At 37.4% G+C, this 13,592-nt stretch overlaps 1 protein-coding gene across 3 annotated transcripts in view; it reads left to right on the plus strand.

Annotated features, from left to right (window-relative positions):
- LOC127659316 (diacylglycerol kinase eta-like) overlaps positions 1-13,592 on the plus strand; it is a 111,048-nt gene that overhangs the window by 38,650 nt on the left and 58,806 nt on the right. For all 3 annotated transcript variants that reach the window (XM_052149084.1, XM_052149083.1, XM_052149085.1), the window contains one exon: positions 3,257-3,337. In XM_052149084.1, coding sequence (XP_052005044.1) covers positions 3,257-3,337 — 81 coding nt within the window. The remainder of the gene's footprint in view (positions 1-3,256; positions 3,338-13,592) is intronic.

Consider the following 13,592-nt stretch of genomic DNA (forward strand, 5'->3'; position numbering starts at 1 on the left):
GTTGTACAATGATGTAATTGTCATTAAGCAATAGCTTACACAATAATGCAAGGCAGCTTGATTTCAAACTTTGAGCTTTATTTTTTATTTATTTATACTGTCTTCGGTTCTTAAAGATATAATAAATTGTGTTTCTTCAAGTGTCTTGGTTCTGTCAGTGTGTGTGTATTTTGCTGCCTGTGCAATTTGATACGTTGATAAAGAACATCTGTCTTTCAAAGCGTTATTTAGGTTAATTTATCATGGGTCGCAAACTCTTCATTAGGCAACTATTCTTTATTTAATGCTATTCTATTAGTTAGGCTATTGTATTGATATGGGAAGTTCCATTCATAATGTTTCCCCCCCAAGGAAAGAAAAACTTTCCTTCTGCAATAGCTTCTATACTGCTCCAGCTACTCTGAGATCTTGGCAGTGCAATACTGCTGCAGATATGGTTGACTTCTGCATGACAAATTGCTCGTTATGTTCCTCATTTTTAAGTCGCTTTTGATAAAAGCGTAGCTTCGTTTATTGTAATGGGAGCGATCATCATTTTTAGAGCCTGCAAAGAAATAATCTGACTTAATTTACCACCTAAACTCTACGTATCAAACTTACTGTTATTTGGCAAAAACGTCATTCAACTACCATGTGTTTAGATGATAGTACTGCACGTATCCAGCCATCTTGCTTCACTGCAGCGGTTCACCTGTCTGTTTGTTACTTCCAGGATCCAGGCAGCATCCAGCCACTGAACAACACAATCCACATTTGAATTATTTTTAATTTAATAAAAAATTTTTTACAATCGGAATAAGATTAGTAATGTTAATTGTGTTAAAGTCACTATGAATGAGGCTCCTCCCGCTAGCCGTACTAGCCGGAAATGTTCATGAGACAAAGAGGTCACTTTCTTAAACTGATGAACAGTCCTTGAAATTGTCTGTAGGTCACCCAATCATTTTAATTCTGTTCATCATTTACTCACCCTAATGTCAAATAATGACATATATCACTAATGGAACACTGAAAACTGAGAATAAGGATGGATGGGAGGTGATTGTGATGTCGAGACTATCAGTATCGGACCATGTCTTAAATGAGCCCCTGTCCACCTAATATCCATGTAATAGATGGTTGTTGCACACAAACAATTCAAAGGTGTCGGCCATTCATTGGAAACCTATTTCTCTGTCAGCATGAACCATGCAAATGAAACCTAGTGATGTATGTTTCTATCTACTCACTGTTTGAAGCACATGTCAAAGGAAAAGACCATGCAGTGTCAAGCCACTTTTTCAGAGATCTTTGTTTCCATTTTAAACCATGAACCAAACCAAACAGCTCTGATGCGAGTCACACAATTAAAAACTTTTATCTGAAGCAAAAAAAAAAGTTTTTGTATATCGGACAAAAAGACAAATTTTACTTTGTCCCAAATGACACACTACATAGGCCTACCTTACACCTACACTACACTATGCACTCATTTAGCCATTTAGTGTATGAATTGTTCAAAGTGTAGTACTGTCCCAAATGTAACGCTAACAGAATTTTACATAATACCAGCATTTGCTGTTTTTCTGCTGACAAAAGTGAAGTTTCAAACCCATGTGATGTGTTGCCGCTAGCTTTAGCACGTTAGCCAAACTCAGTCCAACACTACTATCTCAAATAATGTACATACTGTATTCACACAACTTGGGGTGATAGTAAAGCATTCAACTCAACATTTGCAAGGTGCTGGCTTAACAAAATGTTTTACAAGTTGCCACATTCATTGCTATTTTCAATTGTTTTGTGAGAACAGCATTTTGGCCAGGTAACTCCGCCCCTTCCACTATGTACAGCAAGTACATGAGGTGTCCAACATACCACACTTTTTTTCAGTTGAAGAAGTATGTCATCCGGCTACATACTTAATTTGTAAAGTGAGTCAATTTTGTCAATCAGTAAAGATTTTACTATACTGTTATATTGCGATAGATACATACTAGATGCACTAAAAGTGTTGCGCTATTGCACTATTATATTATTTAAATGTAAGAGTGATGAAGAAACCTGGAATAATGTGAAAAGAAAGAGCAGGGTGGGCCATGTTACATCTTTGACAAATGTTTTGTCACCTTGAAGTGTTTTTATCCCACTGGCTCTCCTGAAACAGGTCTTTCACTGATCACTGTTGTGAATGCCATCATGCATCATGCCTCCAGGTCCTCTCTCTGCATTGATAGCAGGAGGGACATTCACCTTTTCTAATTCATATAATGTAAACGCACATCAACGCATAGGATAAGCTCATTTTTGTGTCATTTCAGTCAATAATAGTCAGTAAACTGTGCATAAGATATTTTTTCAAATGCACTGCAAAAAGTCTTTTTCTTAATCAGGTGTTTGTGGCAAATGTTTTCTTGTTTCAAAGGGATTATTTATCTAAAAATGAAAATTCTCTTCATTTACTCACCCTCATGTCATCCCAGATGTGTATGACTTTCTTTCTTCTGCAGAACACAAAGATTTTAGAAGAATATTTCAGCTCTGTTGGTCCATACAATGCAAGTGAATTTAATCCATGTCTTCAGAAGGGATACACTATGTGTGGGTGAGAAACAGATCAAATGTAAGTCCTTTTTATTCTAAATCTCCACTTTAACTTTCACTTTTACATCTGAAAGTCACATGTGGTGCCTGTATAGTTTTACATCTGAAAGAGAACGTTATTGTGGAGATTTAGACTAAAAAAAGACTTAAATATTATTCTGCTTCTCATGCACACCTATTATATCATTTCTGAAGATATTAATTTAAACACTGGAGTTTGGATTACATTAAAATCCTTTATGTGATTTTTGGGGCTTCATTTGTCTGATCACCATTCACTTTCATTGTATGGACCAACAGAGCTGAAATGTTCTTCTAAAAATCTTTGTGTTCTGCTTAAGAAAGAGAGTCAGACACATCTTGGATGGCATGAGGGTGAGTAAATGATGAAAGAATTGTTGATTTTTGGGTGAACTTTCCCTTTAAGCATTAATCTAACAAAATAAAGGGAGTTTTGTGCTTAAACAATAAATAATTATATGTCAATGGGGTAGGAAAAATAAACGGGATTCAAGGCTTATGATCTGAAATCAAGTTTTACACAATTTTGCTTCTCAAGTAAATTTATCCTGTTTAAATAGTGATTCAGAAAAGGATTTTTCTTGCAGTGTACTGTTTTGGCACTATAATCGCCCATGTTTACCGTTCTTCTCTTCTCCCCTCCTGTTCACAGTCTCTCATTTTCGATGAAGTGGATCTTTCAGATGCCAGCGTCGCCGAATCAAGCACAAAGAATGTCAACAACAGTTTCACAGTAGGTGGCCATTGTGATGAATTACAACATCAACACAGGAGAAAATACAACAGCAGCTTAGATCTCGAATCACCCAGCTGTCTTTGTATAAATCACAGTTAAAGGAATAGCTCACGTAAAAGTGAATTCTTTTTCATCCTTTACTTACTCTCGTGTTGTTCCAATCGTATGTTATATTCCATTAGAAATAAATAAGTCTATCAAACAAAATTATTTAAAGATTACTCTCTCTCTCTCTCTCTCTCTCGCTCTCTCTCTATATATATATATATACTGTACATACATATACATTTATTTACACATACACACATATACTGTATATACACACATATGTACATACATCCACACAGAGTTCCCCTTCTCAGTATCAATGTGTGACAGTGCTCTGTGTAGTACATAAATGGAGCTGTATGCAAACTGGAGCATGTCAAAAGATTTCGGTAGTAAAGAGCAGACGTGGTCCTTGACTAGTCTTTCGAAGCATATCATGACAACTGAAGTAAAACTACTGGCCAAAAGCAGGTTTTGTTGCTTTTGGCACAGGAACAAAAGTGGATCTCTTAAAACACATGGGTAGAGACACTTTTTTGGTGATAACTAGTGCTAGTTGGTCAGCGCAGTCCTTTATAATCCATCCTGAGATCGTATCTGGTCCAGCAGGTTTTCTTGTTGCTTCTGAAGGACTTCCTAACATCCTGTCCAGTAAGTCTAAGACATCTTTCCACCTCTCTATTAGCAGACTCCACTGCTGTTGTGTAAGCCTGTGGGCTGATATTAGTTCTGTTAGCCTGTAGGCTACCATTAACCTCAAGGCAGGCATAAAAGTGGTTTAAATCATTGGCCAAGAACGTGTCTTCCATTGTTGAAGGAGAGGATTTACTTTTGCAGTCAGTTATAGTCCTTAATCCATGCCACATGCATCTGGTATGAGACTGCTGAAACTGAGATTCCTCTCTGTCCCTGCATCGTTTCTTCGCTCGCTTCACGGTTCTCCTGAGGTCATAACTTGCCTTTTTGACCTGTTATGTGACACAATGATTGCCGTCAATTATGTCAAACCTGTCATGAAACATTGATGTAATATTGATGTTTAATTCGCTGAAAACTGCAGGAACATATATTGCTCCAGAAACAGTAGGTTGACTTTTATTTAGCTAAAATCGGTCTGTGCTTACCGAAATGAAAAACACTGCCCCCAGTGGCCAAAACGGTAAGTGTTTGGAAGTATGGGCGGGTATGACATCAATTTTTCGGGTGTAATGTCTACAAAGGAGTTGTAAAATGGAAGGAAATTAGGAGGGTAATGAGGGAAGGCAGGTGAGGCAAATTAACCAATAACAAGGAAACAGGCACAAGTGCACATGACAATTAGAAAACACAAAGCCAAGTACACACACAAAATGACACAAAACATGAGTGTCAGAGTTCAGCCACAAAAGATATTAAAAAGATAAAAGTGGCTGAACCCTGAAATGTTTACAATTATATATGCAAATGTTACCTTAAGGGGCTATTTCTACTTGATCTTACTTTGGTTTGTGTAACGTAATGTAGTCACGTAATTCAGTCTTTCTCAAGCTTATGTTTTTAGATGAATTATCAGACCACTTAAATTGATGTTACCACATGAAGCACATTTTTAGAAAAATGTGACTGTTTGTTTGTGAGAGCATGTAAACAAGCTGGAGTCATCAGCTGACATCAAACCTGCCGAAGAGCAGTCACTGTGCATGTGTCCTTCTCTAAACTGTGTGCCGTCTCCCCAGGCACTGCTATAAATAGAAAGAGCAGAGGACTAAGAAAGCTCAGAGGAGAACACAGGGTTATTCTTAGCAGCACAGATCTTACTGCTCCGCTGAGCATGTTTTGGATGATTTGGCATATTGTGTGTAACGCACATGCTACGAGGTAGCTGCCATGCTCTGCCTTCTTTAAGAGAGGCTTTTTCATCTCAAAGAAATCTCTCACTGCCAAAAAAACACAACAGACGCTCATTATACTTGTAAAAAATAATCACACTGTAAAAAGTGCAGTTGTTACCATAAGGAGTTATTTCTACCTGATGTAACCCTTCAAATTATTTTTGGTTGGCATTACCTATTATAGTCAGGTTAATCCAAAGACGTTAAAGGGTTATGTAACACGGTTCAAATAGGCAAGGAGGAGGCAGTATCTGGCTGAACGGTCAAAGTAATATTTAATGAAACAAAAAGACACAAAACACAAACACACACATATGACAGCTGCATGTGGCTCTCTCTCTCTGCAGAACTGCCACATCCGGCTCAGCCTTATCCCTCTCCTCGGCTGATTAGCCCAATTGTGAGTCCTCATGGCCGGCCCCTCCCTCCTCCCCGTCACACTCCTCCCTCCTTTGCCTCAGACTGGGGAACCCTTCATGACATACATTCCACCCCTCCTTTCTGAGGGATGGGGGGGGGGGGGTGCGTTGCCCTTCTGGCCATGCCTGCCAGCAGGCTTTCCCTGCCTTTCGAGACCTGGGAGGGAGACAAGGGGAGGGAAATAGGAGAGAGAAAGGGCAAGGCAGAGTGACAGTGAGAGAGAAAAAAAGATTGTTCGACAGTTCCCCGAAATGCTGTCGCATGGTCCACTCCTCCACCCTCTGGCGGATGACAGTGAGCCCCTCCTCCCCTCGCTTTTATCCAAAGCAACTTACAGAGTCCTTATTACAGGGACAATCCCCCCGGAGCAACCTGGAGTTAAGTGCCTTGCTCAAGGACACAATGGTGGTGGCTGTGGGGATTGAACCAGTGACCTTCTGATTACCAGTTGTGTGCTTTAGACCACTACACCATCACACAATTTGATCCAAGTTGTTATTTCAATAATTTTCTTCCCTGCCCAGTAGATGGCAATATGCATGAAGAATCTGAATCGCCAAAACCAAATGAAGAAGAATGTTAAAGTGGAGATTTAGAGTAAAAAAGGACTTAAATATTGATCTGTCTCTCACTCAAGTTGTATCTATTACTTCTAATCTGTCTTTATGAGCTTTTTGGAGCTTCAAAGTTTTGGTCAATATTCACTGACATTTTATGGGCCAACAGAGCTGAGAGAATCTTCTAAAAATCTTTGTTTGTATGCTGCAGAAGATGCACAGGTGGACTATTCCTTAAAATAATATTTATCAATTTAATAAAACCCATACATTTTGGAAAGACATTACACAGAGCCTTCAAAACATTGTATGCCTGCCTACAGAAATGTTTAACCAAATTTGAATGTGCTGCAATGATGCTGGCGATGCGCTCAACTGAACCAGAGAAAGTTAATTGTGGTGGACATCCTCCTGTCGCCATAAACTGAATCTTTTTTTACACTGAAGCTTCATGTCAAACCATTTTTATTGACCTCTTGGCCTGTTTAATTCACAAAAGAACCTCTGAAGACAGCAAGACATGCGATGACTCTTTTTAGAACAAACATGCAAGTGTTTTACGATATAAATGCAAAAAAAAATAACCTTTTACTACTGTTCACATAGATGTTTAAAGCTTCCTATTCTCATGTAAAGTGAGCCTGAAGCCTTCCTAATATGCATTTTCATGGGTGTGGATTATGATAATTGTGAATGAATGTGCATGCACGTTTGGAATTACTAACATACACACGTTTTACTAACAAATCTGGGGAATATGAAGCGTTTGTGAATCCGCCGGAAAGTTCGCAAAGCATTTTACGCATGAATTACTCCCAATGTTTTGTATATTTATTAAATTTTCATGGATGAGGCCCATTTAGAGAAAAGAAGGGTTTCCGATTTTAAGACATTGTATGTTGTCTGCCTTAAGAAACCAGTGTGCGACCACTTTTAGCTTATCCCTCACAGCCTCGTTTTCATTCCCAAGAAAAATCAAATATGGCACTTCTCTGAATGAGGTCTGTTTTTGCAGTTCTCTTTGGGGATGCTTGTAGCACTTAAGAACACACTGCACCTTTAAATTGAATTGTCTGTGCAAGCTTGCTAATTGTTCTTTATATGTTCTCTTGAGGTTCTTGTAGCTTTTTCTGTGGCTCGAACTAATTCTGTTTCTTGGAGATTCCCCGTAAATGCCTCTGGAGACTAAATTGAATTCTCTGTTTCATAAGAATCAACTTTGACCCAGAAATCAGTTTGGAGAAATACAAGAGAAACAATTGAGACAATTGTTGATTTTTTGCTCATTGAAATCTTTGACATTTGATTGCAGAATTGAGTAGTTTTAGGCATAGATGAGCTTACTCGTGAACCTCTAGAGGAGACCGTTTCAGATAACAAAGCTCTTTTTCTGAGTAGAGATGTTTGAAAAGCAAAGTGCATTTTATCTCATTGCTGTTGAGGAGAAACAATCAAGAATTTAGAGAGATCTTTGGGATTTGTCTTTCCAAAATCCTTTTCATAAAGCACAGCCACTTTGGTCTCCATTTTTGCTGCATTTTTCTCAGTGTAGCAGCCTATGGCTTTATAGACGTGCTGTTTTTTTCTCTGTTTCTAAAAATAGCACTCAGCACTGTGCGTATCTAGGAGAGAGAGAGAGAGAGAGAGAGAGAGAGAGAGGGGGTGAAGTGATCTACAGAACAAAAGGAAATCCTAAGAGTGATGTCACTCAGCAAATGCCATTCAGAGTGAAGAGGGAAGCGATAGCTACAGGAAGAGAGAGCGAGTGATGGGGTATGACAGGGAAGAGGTGAGCACTAGCCCACTATCTCCTCTCTTTATAATGACACGCTTATGCGTGACTTGGTCAGTGGTCCTGGGAGAGTGCTCATGTAATGGAGTACGTCATTCAGCGTTGAGCAACGCACGCAAACTTCTTTAAGACGTCCACTTGGTATGTAGAAACCGTTCTTTGTCAAACAGCTTAAAGATATTCGCTTGTTGTGCATGTTTTGCCATGTGGAAATGCTCAGTGTGCCGTTACATGTGACATTGCGTGCATGTGTGTCTCCGGTGGGCTGTTCCTTGAGCTGTGGAGGGTTTTGCAGTAGGGGTGGCATAGAGCAATTCGGGTTATGAATACAGAGGCAGCGGTGCAGTTGTGAGAGATTCGCCTGGTGAGTTCACGTGTGTGTGTCTGACAGTGTTGCTCTATGTCCATATTTGCTCTGCTTTGGGAATGGAAACTTGCTTTAGATTACAGATGAGCTCTATGGCTTTTTCCTTAACAATGACATTGTCTGCTTGAATTTCGGTGCGATTAAGAAGACAGGCAGAGCGTTGCACTTTAAGGTACGCGTGACGGAGGCAAAGCGTGAATTCTAGCAGCAAGTGCTTTTTGACGCCAGCTCTCAAGAGCAAGATTTCATTAAACTCAGTTGGCAAAATGACGGGGTAGAGCTTTTAGGGAACTGCAAAGACATGAATTTGTCATTTATGGCTCTGAGTTTTAATGGTGCAGACTTATGCATCTCAAATGAGGAGCTGGTACATAATTGCCAGAGACATTTCGAAAAGCCTCAATGCAACATTAAAAGTGAATAAATTGCATTTTATGTATGTACAGTGGGCTCCAAAAGTCTGAGACAGCTAGATTCTATTTTGCATTCTATTATGATGTAATAAAGTATTTTTCACTACAGGGAAGTAGATTACCTGAATAACTGTTTGAGTGAAAGTTGAATTGAAAAAAGGAATTGAGTAACATTTTATCACATTTTAGTGTTCAGTACAGTATGTCCCCATTTCGTATGCACTCAAGTTAACATGTACTCCACAAGTGTGTGCTAAACCTGATGATGCATGTTATCCCAGCATGATTTGAGAATGTTCCACAGAGCATCTTGTGTTAACTGAAGCAAGAAAATAGAAGCTTTTTTTTTTTTTGTCTTTTTTCTCCAAAGCTTAAAATGAATTAGTGACCTAGAAATAGTAAATAATCTTATATATTTCTTCTTAATGTTTTTTTTAATTATTATTATTATTAATTAAAAATATATATATATTATTACTGAAAACAAAATCCAGATTTCTGGACCCCATTATGCAACTGACCCTATTTACTTCCTTAATGCATGCTCCTGATTTTATTGTGCATAATTTGCTTATGCACGTCATTACAAAAGCTTGTGTTTTTCCTGTGTTTTAAAGGGGCTAAGCAGAATAATGTGTCAGTGTCATTTCAACAGGTTCTTTTTTTAATTATATAGTAAATCAGTTTACCGTTGTAGTGTTTCATTCTTGACATTCTACATTGTCTTAACTTTAATAATGGATTACTTTTTAAATTCAGGTAGAGTCACACCAGATCAATACAGGAATACTCATATTGAAGTATAGTACATGATAAAACGATACATTTATTTTGGAAATATTATTCTAAAACAACCTTGTTGATTCGCCACTAATGATCTTTCGCTATAAAAATGGGCCTGACACATCTGAGATTTAAGTCCATAAACAGAATGAGATAGAGTTAATGAAATAATGATACATTTTGCCCAGAGGGTATATGCAGGCTCACTAATGTGAAATAGTGCAGACGTTGAGGGGTACGTAGAGAGAGTGTTTTAATTAAACGCAATAACTCTTTCCTGCTATACGAAAACACTGTGTACCAGTGCAAGCTGACAGAGAAGATTGATTCTGTATTTAGTTAACCTTGATGGAGCAGGTGGTCATTAAAGTAGTAAGCCACGAGAGGCTGTGCTTTACAGCGATTTTTCCATGGGTAAACGTGTTCTTAGGCACAATGTGATGCCAGCTATTATAGATTGTAACTGTAGGCTGTTTATAATTGCCAGTCAACATGGCATCACGGCACAGTAATGTGCTGTCATAGGTTTTGTGCATTTGATTGTGGCTCATCCAATCGGAATTTAGAGGAATATAAGTTTTATAAAACATGTAATGGAGTCAGACATCTAAATGTGCCAAATAGTTAAAGGGATTGTTCACCCAAAAATGTAAATTATCTCATCATTTTCTCACCTTCATGCCATGCCAGATGTGTATAACTTTCTTCTGAAGAACTTCAGCTCTGTAGGTCCATACAATGCAAGTGAATGGTGATCAGAACGTTGTAGCTCCAAAAACCTCATAAAGGAAACAGAAGTAATCCATAAATCTCCAGTGGTTTAATCCATGTCTTCTGAAGTAATATGATAGGTGTGGGTGAGAAACAGATAACACTTTTTTTTACTCTAAATCAACCTTTAACTTTCAGATGTGAAAGTGAAACTAAACAGGCAGTACATGTGACTTTCAGATGTACAAGTGAAAGTGAAAGTGGAGATTTATAGTAAAAAAAATGACTTAAATTTCAATCTATTTCTCACCCACACCTATTAGATCGCATACAATAAAAAAAATCAATACAATTACATTTATTTAAAAAATAATAAAGCCTTAAAGAAAAAAAAACCTGGAAAATGGGAATTTCAGTTTGTCCAGTAGGATTTTATTTGATTCTTAGAGGATTCTTGTTTGATCCTTTTAAAAGTAGTTACTAATTATACTGTAAAAGGTGAAAATGTGTAGTTGTTACTTTTATGGAGCTTTTCCAACCTGACTAGACCCATTCAAATTACCTTTTGTTGTTTTAGCCTAATGTTGTCAGCTTGATGCTGTCAATTTAAATGAAATGTTCGACTTAGAACCAAAACTTAATTTAATTTTGTACTATAAAGAAAATTTTTAGATTACCTAACAAATTTTTTTTTTTATAGTGTATGATTCATTCATTTAGATTTTTTTTTATATTTTGTTTTTATATAATTACGACCAAGAAAAATGAACTAAAATAGATATCTTGGTTATGTTGAAAATCCAAAGGAGTTTTCTCCCTGACTTTCAATCAAAGTTTAATCTATTGATGAGGACAATAGAATGTTCTGTAGCCTGTCAGTGTCACTGATTAGCCCACAGTGTGGCCTTCCTTAAATAAAAGCATCAATTTACTGGCATTAGTGTTGACTTCTAATATGTTGGTATTGTGACAACCCTAATTGGCATTGAGCGAGTCTCTAAGTGCAGTATTATTTTAGCCCCAAAGTCTAAACTCATTGTTATATAATGATGAACTTCAGCGGCAGAACACAAGAAATCAATCAGTGAAGTTGCCGTGTCTTTAGTGGGTGCAGTTGAAGAGGCTTTTAGAGTGAGTAGTTGGACAGGAATGTGCCGGGAGTTGCCGGCACTTGATTGTCTAAGTGAAGAAGATGAATGCTAATGTGATTACTGCATCATGGCTGGACGAGAAAATTGATAGGTAGCAACACAATTTAATCAGATAGCTTTATAAGTAATTCAAACATCTGTTTTAAACAATTCTGCAATACTTTCTGCAGTTTAAAGGAATAGTTCACCCTGAAATGAGAATTCTGTCAACCTTTACTCACCCTCATGTTGTTCCAAACCTGTATTCATTTAATTTTGTTACACATTGCACAATTCAATTTGGTGGAATTTGGTTATGAAATTTAAATGCTTAAACCTTAAAAAATAGGTTAAAATTTTTTTTTGAGTGTAGACTGTACAGGTCACTCTATTTCATGCAATTATACTGAATGGGCACTTGTGCTTTCAAGCTTCATAAACCATGCAAATGTACCATAAACATATTGCAAAACAAGACTGTAAGACTTGTGCACTGTATTCCAAGTGTTCTGAAGCCATGCAATAGCTTTGATTGAGAAACAAAACATATTTAAGTCATTATTCACTGAATATCTTGACATCCACCCTAGTTCTCATTGGCGCGTTCATGAAATATTTAGCCTGACTTTGTGATCTGTGAACAAAGTGGTTGACAAAACCAGTTGAAATTATTATTTCACCAATTGGACCTCACTATTTCACTTATGGGCGCTAAGGAGAGCTAGGGCTGATGTCAAGATTTTCAGACAATAACAAGTAACATTTCAGATTTGTTCCTGACACAAAGCTTTTGTATGGCTTCAGAACCTTTACTACAGCTCACAAGTCACATTGACCACTTTTACAAGACTTTAATATTGCTTTTGACTCTTTTTTCAAGCTTGAAATCTCCTGTCCCCATTCATTGTAATTATCTCGAATGACCTGCACAGTCTTCATATTTTATCTTTTTATGTTTCTCAGAAGAAAGAAATTCATACAGGTTTGGGATAACATGAGGGTGAAATAATATTTTTTGGGTGAACTATTCCTTTAAGCATTTGACAGTGCAGCCTGGACACTGTGACTTTGTTATTTGTTTTCATAGAAGATACGCAGTGTAACTGAGTGTCTTGTACTTGTGGTTTAGATCTGCAGTATCTATGGTGAACATATAAATAAACATAAGCCGTGCATTAATGCCGCAGCAGCTCTCTGACTGAACAGCCCTTCACAGCTGTGCAAAACATGCCTTGCAGACCACTTGTCATTTACAAGGTAGTAAAGGACAACTGGACCCTCACATTGCGGCTCTGTAAACTGGCACAGGGTGGTATTTACAAAGGAGGCTTCTGAGATTCGAACATCTTCCTGTTGAAGAAACCCACTGTGAGTCTCCTCAGATCACTGGACATCTGCCAAAGACACTCTACGCTTGAAGTGACCTTATCAAGTTGACCAAATGAACCCTAAAGAAGCAGTTCAGCAGAATGACAGTCTTAGTCACTATTCACTTTCAATATATGAAAGAAATGATGCAATGAATGTCAATGGTGACTGAGATTAGCATACTGTCTAACTTCTCCCTTTATTGCAATAATGTATTGTACTTTTTGTCCATAACATTTTCTAAAGATTTTTTTCATTAGATTAGTTTTGCAATCCAGATTTATAAAGGTGTTTTATTAAACAGATATGTAAATAAATATTGCCGTTTAAAATTGGTGCATTTAAATGAAAATGATTAAATATCATTCTTGTATTCGTTTAGAGAAAATCAGTGTGGGAAGCGCCTTGATTATTTGTTACTTTGTTTTTACTTGATTTTACTTGTTTTTTTTTATTTTTATTTAATTAGCAGTGATGGCTGATTGAAAAAAAACAACAACAACCCTTTTAAGCCATTTTACAGAAAATGTATAAATATATCAGTGCATTCCCCTGTAATCCGCCTCATGAGCAGATGGGAGGGTGTCTTCACTCGTCACAACATGCCATCCTCATGCAGCAGCTACAATGAGCTACATTTCTCAGTGAGACTGTTTGCCATTGTGCAACATTGATAACGTTGTATATTTGGTAACCACACCTCTCTCTATATAAAACTGTACAAGCCAGCTAGGCAAAGCCTATTTACAGAAAATTTCAAACACCATAAAAGTACTCCATTACATACAACAT

The sequence above is a fragment of the Xyrauchen texanus genome, chromosome 18 (assembly GCF_025860055.1).
Source record: "Xyrauchen texanus isolate HMW12.3.18 chromosome 18, RBS_HiC_50CHRs, whole genome shotgun sequence".
NCBI classification, from domain to species: domain Eukaryota; kingdom Metazoa; phylum Chordata; class Actinopteri; order Cypriniformes; family Catostomidae; genus Xyrauchen; species Xyrauchen texanus.